The following is a 12675-nucleotide window of genomic DNA, read 5'->3' on the forward strand; positions in this document are numbered from 1 at the left end:
AGTAAGAATTGGTGGGGGAGGGGGGGAGTGATACCTTTTATTCTTTCTGAGGACCAGAGTAATTCTTTCTGTCCTGATTGAGGATTAGAAAATTAATAAATATGTTTTAGATTGGATTCTGCATTAAGATAATGAGAACAACAACAAAAAGCATAGTTGGGAGCGGCTCTTAAGTGGTAAGTTTGATGTTGTCTGGAAAGAAAAGCAGGAGTTCTGAAATAAGTTTCTCTTGTCTTTTCTAGGGAGGTAGTGAGTGTGGCTTCACAGATGTGAGGACTAGCCCTGCCTTATTTCTTTTGAATTCGGCAATTTGAGATACTACAGACTGCCTAAACCAATTCCATTGCTCTACCTAATTGAATCATATTTGCCCACCTTTGTTGGAGCCACTTCCTGCCCCCCTAAACATACTTATTATCACAAGCCATTATGATCGTTGTTTAATATTTATTTATATATATTTATTTGCTTGGCTGCTTAGGGTCTTAGTTGTGGCACGTGGAATCTTAGTTCCCCAACCAGGGATTGAACCTGCGTCCCCAGCATTACTTCAATATTCTGGGCTGGAGAATTCCATGGGCTGTATCGTCCATGGGGTCACAAGGAGTCGGACACAACTGAGCGACTTTCTTCACTTTTCCCGGCATTGCAAGGTGGATTCTTACCCACTGGACCACCGGGGACTTCCCTCATTCTTGTTTAAAACCAGCACTAAACAAAAATACCAACAAAGGTTCTAACAGAACACAATCAAAATACCCAAGATAGCTAAAAAGTCGCTGGTGGCTTTTGGGAGAAGCCAGCAGGGAACTGGATGTGAGTTTAAGAGTCTGGAGGATCAGGTCTGTGTCCTCTCTTCTGCTCTGTGATGCTGCGGGTGTTGCTTTTTAGTTTCTTAAATCCTCAATTTATACTCATCTGTAAAATGGGAAAATAATGGCACATACCTTATAAAAATTACCATGTAATCCTTTAGGATTAAATGAGATAATGCCTCTAAAGTGTTTTGCATTCCTTCCATTTTATAGTTAGCATTCAATTAAAGAAATATAAGCTGCTGTTCTTGTTGTTACGGACCTGTAGTGTTAGTCACACTGTCTTGTTCAACTCTTTGCAACCTCATGGACTATAGCCCACCAGGCTCCTCTGTCCATGGGATTTTTCAGGCTCAGATACTGGAGTGGGTTGCCATTTCCTCCGACAGGGATCTTCCCGACCCAGGGATCGAACTCGAGTCTCCTGCGTCTTCAACATTGGCAGACAGGTTCTTTAACCACTGAGCCACCAGGGAAGCCCTTACTGACCTGTAGGCGGAGTTCAAAAGGTTCTTTACTTGGCTTTCCACCCTTGGACCTCTCCTTCTGTCAGCATTAATGTAACTAATGTAACTGTTCCAGGTCCTATTCCTTTTAGAGACCTAGTAAGTTAGTAACTTGCCAATTCTGATGATCTATATGGCAATTGTTTAAGCTATAATCAGTCATTTTGAATTTTTACATCTAAGAGATATTTGCATTTTTAAACAATGAAGACACTTTTTAAAAAGCAGTTTTAGGTTCTGTTTACACTTTTACATGGAAATGTATTTGCGATTTTAAAGGTGAAGTTCTTGTTGAAAAGTATGATACCTTTATCTGCAGACGAGGGGAAGGAAAATTTTTCTAAAGTCATGGTCCACTTTGACAAGGTGAATCCCTGTGTGCTTCTAGGAAGCAGTCACTCTGAAATAGCTTTCACTACTTAATTGTACTATTTTTGTCATCTTTGCTCTGCCCTGACACATAATTTATAATTTATCATGTAGCTATTTCATTATGTAGTACTGGTTTAAAACTAAATTAGAGCTTTAGGAAATAAGATAACTGTGTTTAGCATTAATACATAATACATTAAGGAGTAATTATTTTTTGTGTGTGCATGAACCTGGAAATTGCTGTAGTATAGAAAGTTTTTATTTGGCTCTGGTGCTATCTCACCCTTAATTATGTAATAAATAATAACATTTCTTACTGGTAACACTTGTTTTTCAATCTTTTATATGGAACATTAGAAGGGAAAAAAATGTCTTCACTTTCATCTTAGAGATTTTCTGTACCTGTGGCATCACATAAATATGTGAATATAGGCCCAAATGTTCAGATATTTTTTCTTTTCTTAAAATTATAGTTGATTTACAGTATTGTGTTAGGTTCAGGTGCACAGCAGAATGCTTCAGTTATATTTACATATATATTTTTTTCAAATCCTTTTCCATTATTGATTATTATGATGCATTGAATATAGTTCCAGTAAATCTTTGTTGGGACTTCCCTGGCCGTCCAGTGATTAAGATGCCATACTTCCAATGCAGGAGGCTTGGCTTCAATCCCTGGTCACAGGGGAACTAAGATCCCACATGCTGCTTGGCAAAAAAAAAAAAACCAATAAACTGGTAAATCTTCTTTGTTTATCTAATTTATATATAATAGTGTGTATCTGTTAATCCCATACTCCTAATTTATCCCTCCCCACTTTGGTAGCCATGAGTTTGTTTTCTCTGTTTGTGAGTTTATTTCTGTTTTTAAAATCAATTTATTTTTTAGATTTGTCTTGTTCTTTCTGACTTACTTCACTTAGTGTGATGATCTCTAGGTCCATCCATGTTGTTGCAAATGACAATATTTCATTCTTTTTATGGCTGAGTAATATTCTGCTGTGTGTGTGTATGCATGCATATGCGTGTGTATACACACCACATCTTTATCCATTCATCTGTCGATGGACACTTAGGTTGCTTCCATGTTTTAGCTATTGTAAATTGTGCTGCTGTGAACATTGGAGTGCATGTATGTATCCTTTCAAATTAGAGTTTTCATCTTTTCCAAATATATGTTATGCCCAGGAGTGGGATTGCTGTATCATATGTAGCTCTGTTTTCAGTTTTTTAAGGAACCTCCATAGTGTTCTCCATGGTCACTGAACCAATTTACATTCCCACCAACAGTGTAAGAGGGTTCCCTTCTCTCCACGCACTCTCCAGAATTTATTGTTTGTAGGTTTTTTGATGATGCCATTTGACTGTGTGTGAGGTGATACCTCATTGTACTTTTGCAAATCTTATTTCTTAAGCTAACTCAGAGGAGCCCACAGGTGTGTTATAAGTGATTAATACAGCTGATTGAGACTTCTCCAGAGTTCTGCCTCCCAGAGATAGATCTGATCCACTTCCAACTGACCCTTTCTTATCAGCCTATTAATGAAAGCAGTCCTGTAAGAATTGTTTACAGTATCACCAGCTCAGCCTTTTATTGTTGGTGTAAGCCCCAGAAATGGTATCTGGGAAGGAGGAGTTTCCATTTAGCCTTTCCCATTCATTCTGATAATCATTCAGAGCCACAGAAGAGGGAGGGTAGGTTTGTTTGGTTTGCTTATTACCTGCCTAGGTGGGCCCTTGGTTCAAGCTATTCTTTTGGCTCTTGTGAAAATTTGCTCAGGCTTCTCAACTTCTGTTTTCATTCATAATCAGAAATGTTTTATGTTCTGTATTCCATTTGGTAGTTACTTCTTTTTAAAGAATGTTGAATTTGGTCTGTGCATAACTTTGTACATGTTCCTCATTCACTACTTTTGCATCTCTTTCTAGTATAAAATATTCTTAAGAAATTCAAAGCATGCATCACTGATAAGAAAAATAATCTTTTTGATAGAGGACTGGGTAAGTGTGAATGTAATAGTTAGATGTTTGGTATTGATTGTTTTGAAAGCGCTAGTTTTTGTTTCTGTTTTGCAATATGATAGTTGAAAATATTTGGGTAAAAGACAAGTCAGCTGATTGGTATGTTTAACATTTATTCAACCTTGAGACTCTTGAGTGGGAACTTTCTGCAGCTTCTGCATCTAGGCTCTGTTTTTGAATCTTGACCTGAATTGGACAAGGGTCAGTACTAGAATGATGTATATGATACTTTTAAAACACACAAACTCTCCTAAGTGCGCTTTATCTCTGTTGTTATAAGATACCACAATTGTCTCATTTCCTTTTCCTCACAATATACATGTCTACATTTGGAATGGATTATTCATTCATTCATAAGTGCATTTATGTACCAGGTGCTTACTAAATAACCTTCTAAGTATACCAGTCATAGTGCTAAAGGCCACAGGACTCAAGGATTAATAAGGTTTGGTGTGTGTTTTTGCAAGGCTTCCAGTCTAGTGCTGAAGACTGTCTTGGGAACCACTGTTATCACAGAAGGTGAAAATCCCCATGAGAGGTGTGGACCATGTGCCAGAGCTACCCTGAGAAGCAAATGCCTGGGAGTTTTAAAAAGTGAAAGTGAGAGTCGCTCAGCCATGTCTGGCTCTTTGTGACCCCATGAACTATAGTCCAGGGAATTCTCCATGCCAGAGTGCTGGAGTGGATAGCCTTTCCTTTCTCCAGGGGATCTTCCCAACCCAGGGATCGAACCCAGGTCTCCCACACTGCAAGTGGATTCTTTACCAGCTGAGCCACCAGGGAGACCCCTTGGAGTTTTAGACAAGCTGCCAATTATCCCGTAGTAAAATTAGGTAATTTTGAACTTTTCCCTATCCCAGCAGAAATTCTGCCTGCAAGGAAATGAATTTTGCTCTTTCTCCAGGGATTTCACTACAGGCTTAAAACTCAAGAAATGGAGATACCCCTAGTATTTGAAATTGTTAAAAATGATCTCTCTTTCCTTCAAAGGTTGTGTTCACTGAGTCAGAATTAAGCAATAGTCTATTTGGTTCAGTCTGTTCTCTCGGGCCACATGAAAAATGTTAAATACATTCTTAGTCTACCAGCGGACTATAAAGCAGTCCCTCGAGGGCTTGTTACATTATACCTGAATTACACGTATGTGTGTCTGCCTTGTCCTATTGTTTGTCCGGCTCCTACATGTGTCTAGCACACAGTAGAAGGTCGGTAGTGCTTGTTGAATGAATCAGACGTTGTTGCTAGACTGGCGCCGTGTCTAGTGTACGCTTTTCCTCTGGAGGAGCTAGAATGTGAACTGTAAGCATCCCATATGGATAGGGGCAAGCTCCTGGAGGCCCTGAAGTGAGAGAGTCCATATTTCTACCCAGAGAAACTCATTACTCATCATTAGTCTTCCTGTGTTGAACAAATAGAGGAAACCTGTGTTCTTTGTCCTATTCTAGAGAAGATGGTTGGGCTTTTTATTTTCCCTCCTGAGCACTCCTGTTAAAATATTTGTATTTTTTCCTTTGTTTACAGCAAAGCCAGGACTCTATTTGAAAAAAATGCTGCCCCGATTTTACACTTATCTGGCATGGATGTTACTATCGTTAAGGTGAGAATTGCTCTAGAGTGTTGATTTTATCCAAGCCGCCCCTCCCTATAACATATCCTGTTCTCTTGACTTCTTAGCAGAAATTGTTTATCATGTAAGGAGGTAAGAACAGAGAAATCAACGTTGTGTTCTTCTTCGGATAATTAATACAATTATATTGTTTTTCCCAACCACTCTCAGCTTTTCATTTTCAGAATAGAATTAAATGGAGCCATGAACTTGGTTCCTTTCCTCTGAAAGATAGGACTTGGAACTCTTGTCTCTGAGAAGATGAAAAGTTGTTACAGCTGTAAGAATTCTTCTGACTCTTTAAAAAAAAACACTTCAAGTTTGAATAATTAATTTCTTGGCAGACAGGTAAACATTTTCTTTCTGGTGAGAAATTATCTCTGGTGAGGAATTTTAAGTGGTAAAAAGCTTTAGAATTTTTGAGATTTCGATATGAAGAAAGGGGGTCAAAAAGCCACGAGAGGGGATTGTGTACTTCAGAAGAAGCCTCAAGGCTCCACTGCGTTGACTTCAAGTGCTGTATGTATGGTGTGTACATAGGTGTATATATTTGGTAAAAATCACTGTGTTGCCTGTTTTTAAGTCTGCAGTTTACTGATTTTTCATATTACACGCTTTCATTAAATCTTAAAGGTTGAATGGTCGTTTAGTCCAGTTGGCCATGCAGTGCTGAACTCTCCTCTCCACCTTGTCTGAGACATGGTCTTCCAGTTGTCTGCCTCCAGGGATGGGGGGAGGGGAAGGACGCTGATGTTTATTTTAGAACCTGTGTTGTATACTGCAGACTCTACCTGTAAGAGAGCTGAGAATGGTCACTTAAGACTGATACTATTTAGTTGGGGGCTAATTACTTTACAATATTGTAATAGTTTTTGCCATACATTGACATGAATCAGCCATGGGTTTACATGTGTTCCCCTTCCTGGACCCCCCACCCACCTCCCTCCCCATCCCATCCTTCTGGGTCATCCCATTGCCCCGGCCCTGAGCCCTTGTCACATGCATCGAACATGGAATGGTGTTCTGTTTCACATATGATAATATACATGTTTCAATGCTATTCTCCCAGAACGTCCCACCCTCACCTTCTCCCTCAGAGTCCATAAAATTGTTCCATGCATCTGTGTCTCTTATTCTGTCTCGCATATAGGGTTATCGTTACCATCTTTCAAATTCCATATATATGCATTAGTATACTGTATTGTTGTTTTTCTTTCTGGCTTACTTCACTCTGTATAATGGGCTCCAGTTTCATCCATCTCAGTAGAACCGATTCAAATGTATTTTTTTTAATGGCTGAGTAATATTCCATTGTGTATATGTACCACAGCTTCCTTATCCATTCGTCTGCTGATGGACATCTAGGTTGCTTCCATGTCCTGGCTATTGTAAACAGTGCTGCGATGAACATTGGGGTACACGCGTCTCTTTCAATTCTGGTTTCCTCGGTGTATATGCCCAGCAGTAATTAGCCCCCAACTAAAATAAATAAATTTATAAAATAAAATAAAATAAAATAAAATCAGGCATTCAGATTTACACTTCTCATTGTAGAAAGGAAAAAGGAAGCTTTAAAGATACTAATGAGCTATTCCATTTCAAAGCTATATTTGAAATTATCTGTTACTGGTAAAGTAGAATTGTGACATCTGAAGCTAGACCTCCAATAAATTAAGTCTTCAATGAGTTATGGCAGATTTGGGGGAAAATCATGGTGTTCTTGTCCTCTCATAGTGTACTGAACTTATTCCTACTGTAAAATTTGACATACTCTATTATTCACTCTCTCCATATATTAATTTTTTTCAGGGCACAGATGGCATTTTATTCACCAATGAATTTCCAGTGGCTAGGACACTGCCCAGGACATGTTAAATCCTTAAAATAACAGTAGTTAAAGGAACACATGGACATCCATTAATATATAATCTAATGACTACTGGGTCAGCAGTGCTATATTCCAGATATAATGAAGCAACCTGTTGGAAAAGTTCTCTTTCTTCTAAAAACCTAGATTTTTATTAACTGCAATATTAACACAAACAGCTAACAGGATTGTTAACACAATTTAAGTGGTATAATGACCTGTGTTAATGATACAAATCATTAAATCATTATAATACAAAGGGGGAGAAGATTATGCAAAAAAAAAAAAAAAAAGACTGATACTATTTATCCCTGGAATGTTTGGTTGAACTCAAAAGTAGAACCACCTGGGCCTGCTTGGAGCTTTCTTTGAAGGGAAATTGTTTTGTATGTGTGTATTAAATTTCTTTAGTGCCTATAGAAATACATCAAGATGTTCTATTAATATTGGGAAGGTTAAAATTTTTAAAGGAATTGGTTCATTTCATCTAAGTTTTCAAATTAATGGGCATCAAGTTGTTCATAAAATCTTCTTCTTTTAAATTTCTGTACCATCTGAAATAAATCATTGTCATGCTCAATATTGTTTTATTGTTTATCCATACCATCTTTTTTTTGCCTCCCAGTCATGTGAGAGCTGTGTCAATTTAATCCTCACCAAGAACCATTTTTTGGCCTGCTGATCCCTTTATTTATGTTTGTTTCATTAATTTTCAGTCTGCCTTTGTTTCCTTCATTCTACTTTCTTTGGATTTTTTTTTTCTGCTTCTGCTGTTCTGACATTTTAACTTGAATATTTATTTCATTAATTTTCACCCTTCTTTCCTAGTGTTTGCTGCTTCAGCTGCATCCTAGAAGTTTTGATGTACTTTCATTATCATTCATTTCTAAATATTTTCTAATTTTCATCATGATTTTTGTTTGGCCTGTGAGTTAGACATGTTTTAAAATTTTCAAATCTAAAATTTTTTCACATCTTTTTGTTAATGATTTCTGATTTAATTGTGCTATAGTCAAAGAATGTAGTCTATATAATTCCAGTATTTTAAAGTTTATTGAAATTTGTTTTATGGCCTAGGGTGTGGTTTGTTTTCATAAATGTTTTATGTATGCCTGAAAAGAACAGGTATCAGTTATTGGGTACCATGTTCTATATATGCCCAGTAAGTCAAGTCTGTTAATTGTGTAGCTCAAAATTTATACATCTCTACTGTTTTCTTCTGTTTTAACTATAGATTATTCAGAAAGAGGTGTTAGAAATATCCCACTGGATAGATTTGTCTGTTTCTCAATGTAGTTTTATCCACTTTTGCTCTTTTATATCTTAAGACTATGTCAGTAGATGAATTCACATTTCAAGTTATTTCATTTTTCTTGCATTTTGAACCCATCATAGAGTGACCCTTTAGCATGCCTTTTACTGTGGTCTATTTTATTTAGTGTTATTAGTAACCATACTGGCTTACTTTGGTTGGTTTCTGCCTGGTATAATTTTTACTTATCTTTTTAATTTTAAGAAAGTCAAACTTACCAATTTTTTCTTTTAGGTTTGCTTTGGGTGATTTATTTAAAGACTCATCACCAAACCTAGGATCACCTAGATCCTCTACTATGTTATTTTCTAGAAACTTTATAGTTTTTTATTTGCATTTAGATCTGTGATCCATTTTGAGTTAATTTTTATGAAAGGTATAAAATTTAAGTTTTCTGTATCCTCAGGCCATTCTCTCTCCTTTCTCTTTGGTGCATTTAGAATTTTCCTCTTAAGGTTAGAGCCTGAAATATATCATCCCTATTAATGTAATCTTTTAAATTATGGTCTGTTAATTGTGTCAATGTCTTTTGAAATTTTGGTTCTTTCATTCATGTACTTATTCCTACTTTTCACTTTTTCTTGCAAATATTTGAGTACCCCAGGTGGCTCAGTGGTAAAGAATCCACGTGCCAATTCAGGAGATGTGGGTTTGATCCCTGGGTCGGGAAGATCTCCTGGAAAAGAGAATGGTAACCCACTCTAGTATTCTTGCCTGGGAAATCCCGTGGACAGAAGAACCTGGTGGGCTACAGTCCATGGGGTCACAAAGAGTCGGACACTACTTAGCAACTAAACAACAACAGCACCTCCTATAAAGTAAACTCTGTTCTAGGTATTGAGGATACAGTCTGAACAAAACATTTTCCCTGTCTGTCCTCAGAGAAATTCTAAAGTGTGAAAAGAAGGGATGCACATGATAAATATATATAAATAAACTTATGATTTGTCAGGTGGTGGTGAGTGCCAAGAGGAAAAGTCAAGAGGGATAGGAAAAGTAATGGGGGTGTTAGTTTAGTTCAGGAAGCCAAGGAAGGCTGGTCTTACAAGATGCCCTTTGAAAGAGACCTGGAGGAAATGAGTGAGTCATGCAGGTAGGCGAGGGAGAGGATCCAGGGCCAGCATACTACACATTCAGAGGCTCTGCAGAGTATTTGTGGGTGTGTGAGGAAGAGTACATCATGAGAAACGCTGGGCTGGAAGAAACACAAGCTGGAATCAAGATTGCCAGGAGAAATATCAATAACCTCAGATATGCAGATGACACCACCCTTATGGCAGAAAGTGAAGAAGAACTAAAGAGCCTCTTGATGAAGGTGAAAGAAGAGAGTGAAAAAGTTGGCTTAAAGCTCAACGTTCAGAAAACTAAGATCATGGCATCTGGTCCCATCACTTCATGGCAAATAGATGGGGAAACAGTGGAAACAGTGTCAGACTTTATTTGGGGGGGCTCCCAAATCACTGCAGATGGTGATTGCAGCCATGAAATTAAAAGACGCTTACTCCTTGGAAGGAAGGTTATGACCAACCTAGATAGCATATTTAAAAGCAGAGACATTACTTTGCCAACAAAAGTCTGTCTAGTCAAGGCTCTGGTTTTTCTAATGGTCATGTATGGATGTGAGAGTTGGACGGTGAAGAAAGCTGAGTGCCGCAGAATTGATGCTTTTGAACTGTGGTGTTGGAGAAGACTTTTGAGAGTCCCTTGGACTGCAAGGAGATCCAAGCAGTCCATCCTAAAGGAGATCAGTGCTGGGTGTTCATTGGAAGGACTGATGTTGAAGCTGAAACTCCAATACTTTGGCCACCTCATGGGAAGAGTTGACTCATTGGAAAAGACCCTAATGCTGGGAAGGATTGGGGGGCAGGAGGAGAATGGGACGACAGAGGATGATGGTTGGATGGCATCACCGACTCGATGGACATGGGTTTGGGTAGACTCCAGGAGTTGGCGATGGACAGGGAGGCCTGGTGTGCTGCAATTCATGGGGTCGCAAAGAGTTGAACACGACTGAGCGACTGAACTGAACTGAACTGAGGAAGAGGAAGAAGGCCATTGTAGTTAGAGGAGGATGAGGTTGGAGAAGTCAGGAAGGGCAAGATTGTCAGGTTTGTATCACTTATATATTCAGTCAGTGACCTTTCTTCTCCCTGTTGATCAAGTGTTATGCAGGAAAAGGCTGAATGGAGAGCCCTAAAGAAATGTCATCAGGAATCTACCTACAATTTGATGTTCCTCCCCTGTGGGCATGTTACTTTAAGCATAGACATTCACTTGGTAATCAGTTCACCCAGTTGTATTTTAGTATATTGTTCCCACTTATCTCCACCTTGTTCCAAGGGTATTATCAAATAGCTTGCCAGGTGCCTTGCTGAGGACCAGATAGAATGTCTGTTTGGATTCCCATACCTTCTTATCTAGTAATCTGTCAAAGGTGAGAATAGTCTGAGAGGCCTGTTCTTGGAGAACCCTTGCAGATTCCCAGTGGTCACCTATTTTGGGATGTTTAACAAAACATTTTAAATTAGGATCAACATATATTCTTTTTTTTTTTTTAATGAAATATTTGGATTGATTGAGCTCAATCACCAGAGGGCAACGATTTAATCAACCATGGGTATATAATGAAACCAACGTAAAAACTGGAAGGGACAGAGTTCAGAGAGATTCTGGGCTGGTGAACCTGTGGAGACCTGAGAAGTGGTGTACCAGAGAGGGCATGGGGCACCCCTCCCCACACACTTTGCCCCATGTACCTCTTCCATTTGTTCATCTGAAGTGAAGTCGCTCAGTCGTGTCCGACTCTTTGCGACCCCATGGACTGTAGCCTACTAGGTTTCTCCATCCATGGGATTTTCCAGGCAAGAATACTGGAGTGGGTTGCCATTTCCTTCTCCAGGAGATCTTCCCGACCCAGGGATTGAACCCAGGTCTCCCGCATAGTAGGCAGATGCTTTACCATCTGAGCCACGAGGGAAGTCCTAAATCCTTTCTAATAAGCTGTTAAGTGTGAAAAGAGATGTATTTGTAAATGTACAACTGCAAAACCAGTCATTTGATTTTTCAGGACATGAGATGAGACGATGTTAGTGTAGGGACTTCATTTTTTTTTCCTTTGTTGACGTGTGGCCCGGGTGCTTTAGCCCATCTGAAACCTCAGTCCCTTAATTTTTTGCCTATTAGTTTGTCTAGTAAAATGTCCACAGGAGATAGTGTTTCCTTATTATTAATTGCATTACCTTTACATCTGTTAAAATCCAGTATTTGGTTTTAGTTGCTCTGTCGTGTCCAACTCTTTGCAACCCCATGGACTGTAGCCCATCAGGCTCCTCTCTCCATGCAGTTTTCCAGGCAGGAATACTGGAGCAGATTGCCATTTCCTTCTCCAGGAGATCTTCCCGACCCAAAGATTGAATCTTCGTCTGTTGCATTGGCAGGCGGGTTCTTTACCAGCAGAGCCACTGGGGAAGCCATTATTTAGCATAGTACCAGTTAAGAACAGGTACCTTACTGTTTGCTTTTCATACTGCTTTCCAACAGTATTAGGAGAAATCTCTTACCCTTTTCTTCCAGTACACATGATTTCATTGATAAGGAAATTAAGATCTTGAGGGTTTAAAGCCACTCAACTGAAAAATAGAGTTGGAGTTTAATCTGGGTCTCTTGGGCTCTCAAATCTGTGCTCTTTTCATTATGTCTGTTTCTCCTTATTTGCATATACATTTGACCTCTTGCTTTCAGATGAAAGTCATTGGATAAATGAAGTAATAGAATCTGCACTGGACTGGAAATGAGTCCCCTGACTGGCTAACTGTAACTGAAACTTCCACATTTTTAGACCTTTGGGCTTGCAGCTCTAGGATGATACATTTGCCAAAGGCTTCCTTTGTATTGCAGACAGATTATGAGGGCCAAGCCAAGAAACTCCTGGAACTGATGGAAAACACAGATGTGATCATTGTCGCTGGAGGAGACGGGACTTTGCAAGAGGTATGGCCACTTTTCTGTCTGAAGCCATTTTGAAAATGAGGAAAATAGAAGTGAGATCTTAGACCAGTGGCATAAAGTGATTATCATTTAAGGACATGATTTCTTGGTAATCCATTCCTTCTAGGATTGTTTCTCTGTGAAGCAAGCATAGCATTACCTTTTTCCTCATGGACTTTTACTTCATT

The 12675-nt window shown here is 38.8% G+C and overlaps 1 protein-coding gene across 7 annotated transcripts in view; it reads left to right on the plus strand.

The window, feature by feature from the left end:
- AGK (acylglycerol kinase) overlaps nucleotides 1-12675 on the plus strand; it is a 91951-nt gene that overhangs the window by 41019 nt on the left and 38257 nt on the right. For 6 of the 7 annotated variants that reach the window (XM_081534354.1, XM_081534359.1, XM_081534353.1 and 3 more), the window contains 2 exons: nucleotides 5237-5312; nucleotides 12398-12490. In XM_081534354.1, the coding sequence (XP_081390480.1) occupies nucleotides 5237-5312; nucleotides 12398-12490 (169 nt within the window). The remainder of the gene's footprint in view (nucleotides 1-5236; nucleotides 5313-12397; nucleotides 12491-12675) is intronic. The other variant, XM_081534358.1, reaches the window with a different exon arrangement.

This window comes from Giraffa tippelskirchi, chromosome 10, assembly GCF_054371585.1.
Source record: "Giraffa tippelskirchi isolate mGirTip1 chromosome 10, T2T-mGirTip1v1.2.pri, whole genome shotgun sequence".
Classification (NCBI taxonomy): Eukaryota; Metazoa; Chordata; class Mammalia; order Artiodactyla; family Giraffidae; genus Giraffa; species Giraffa tippelskirchi.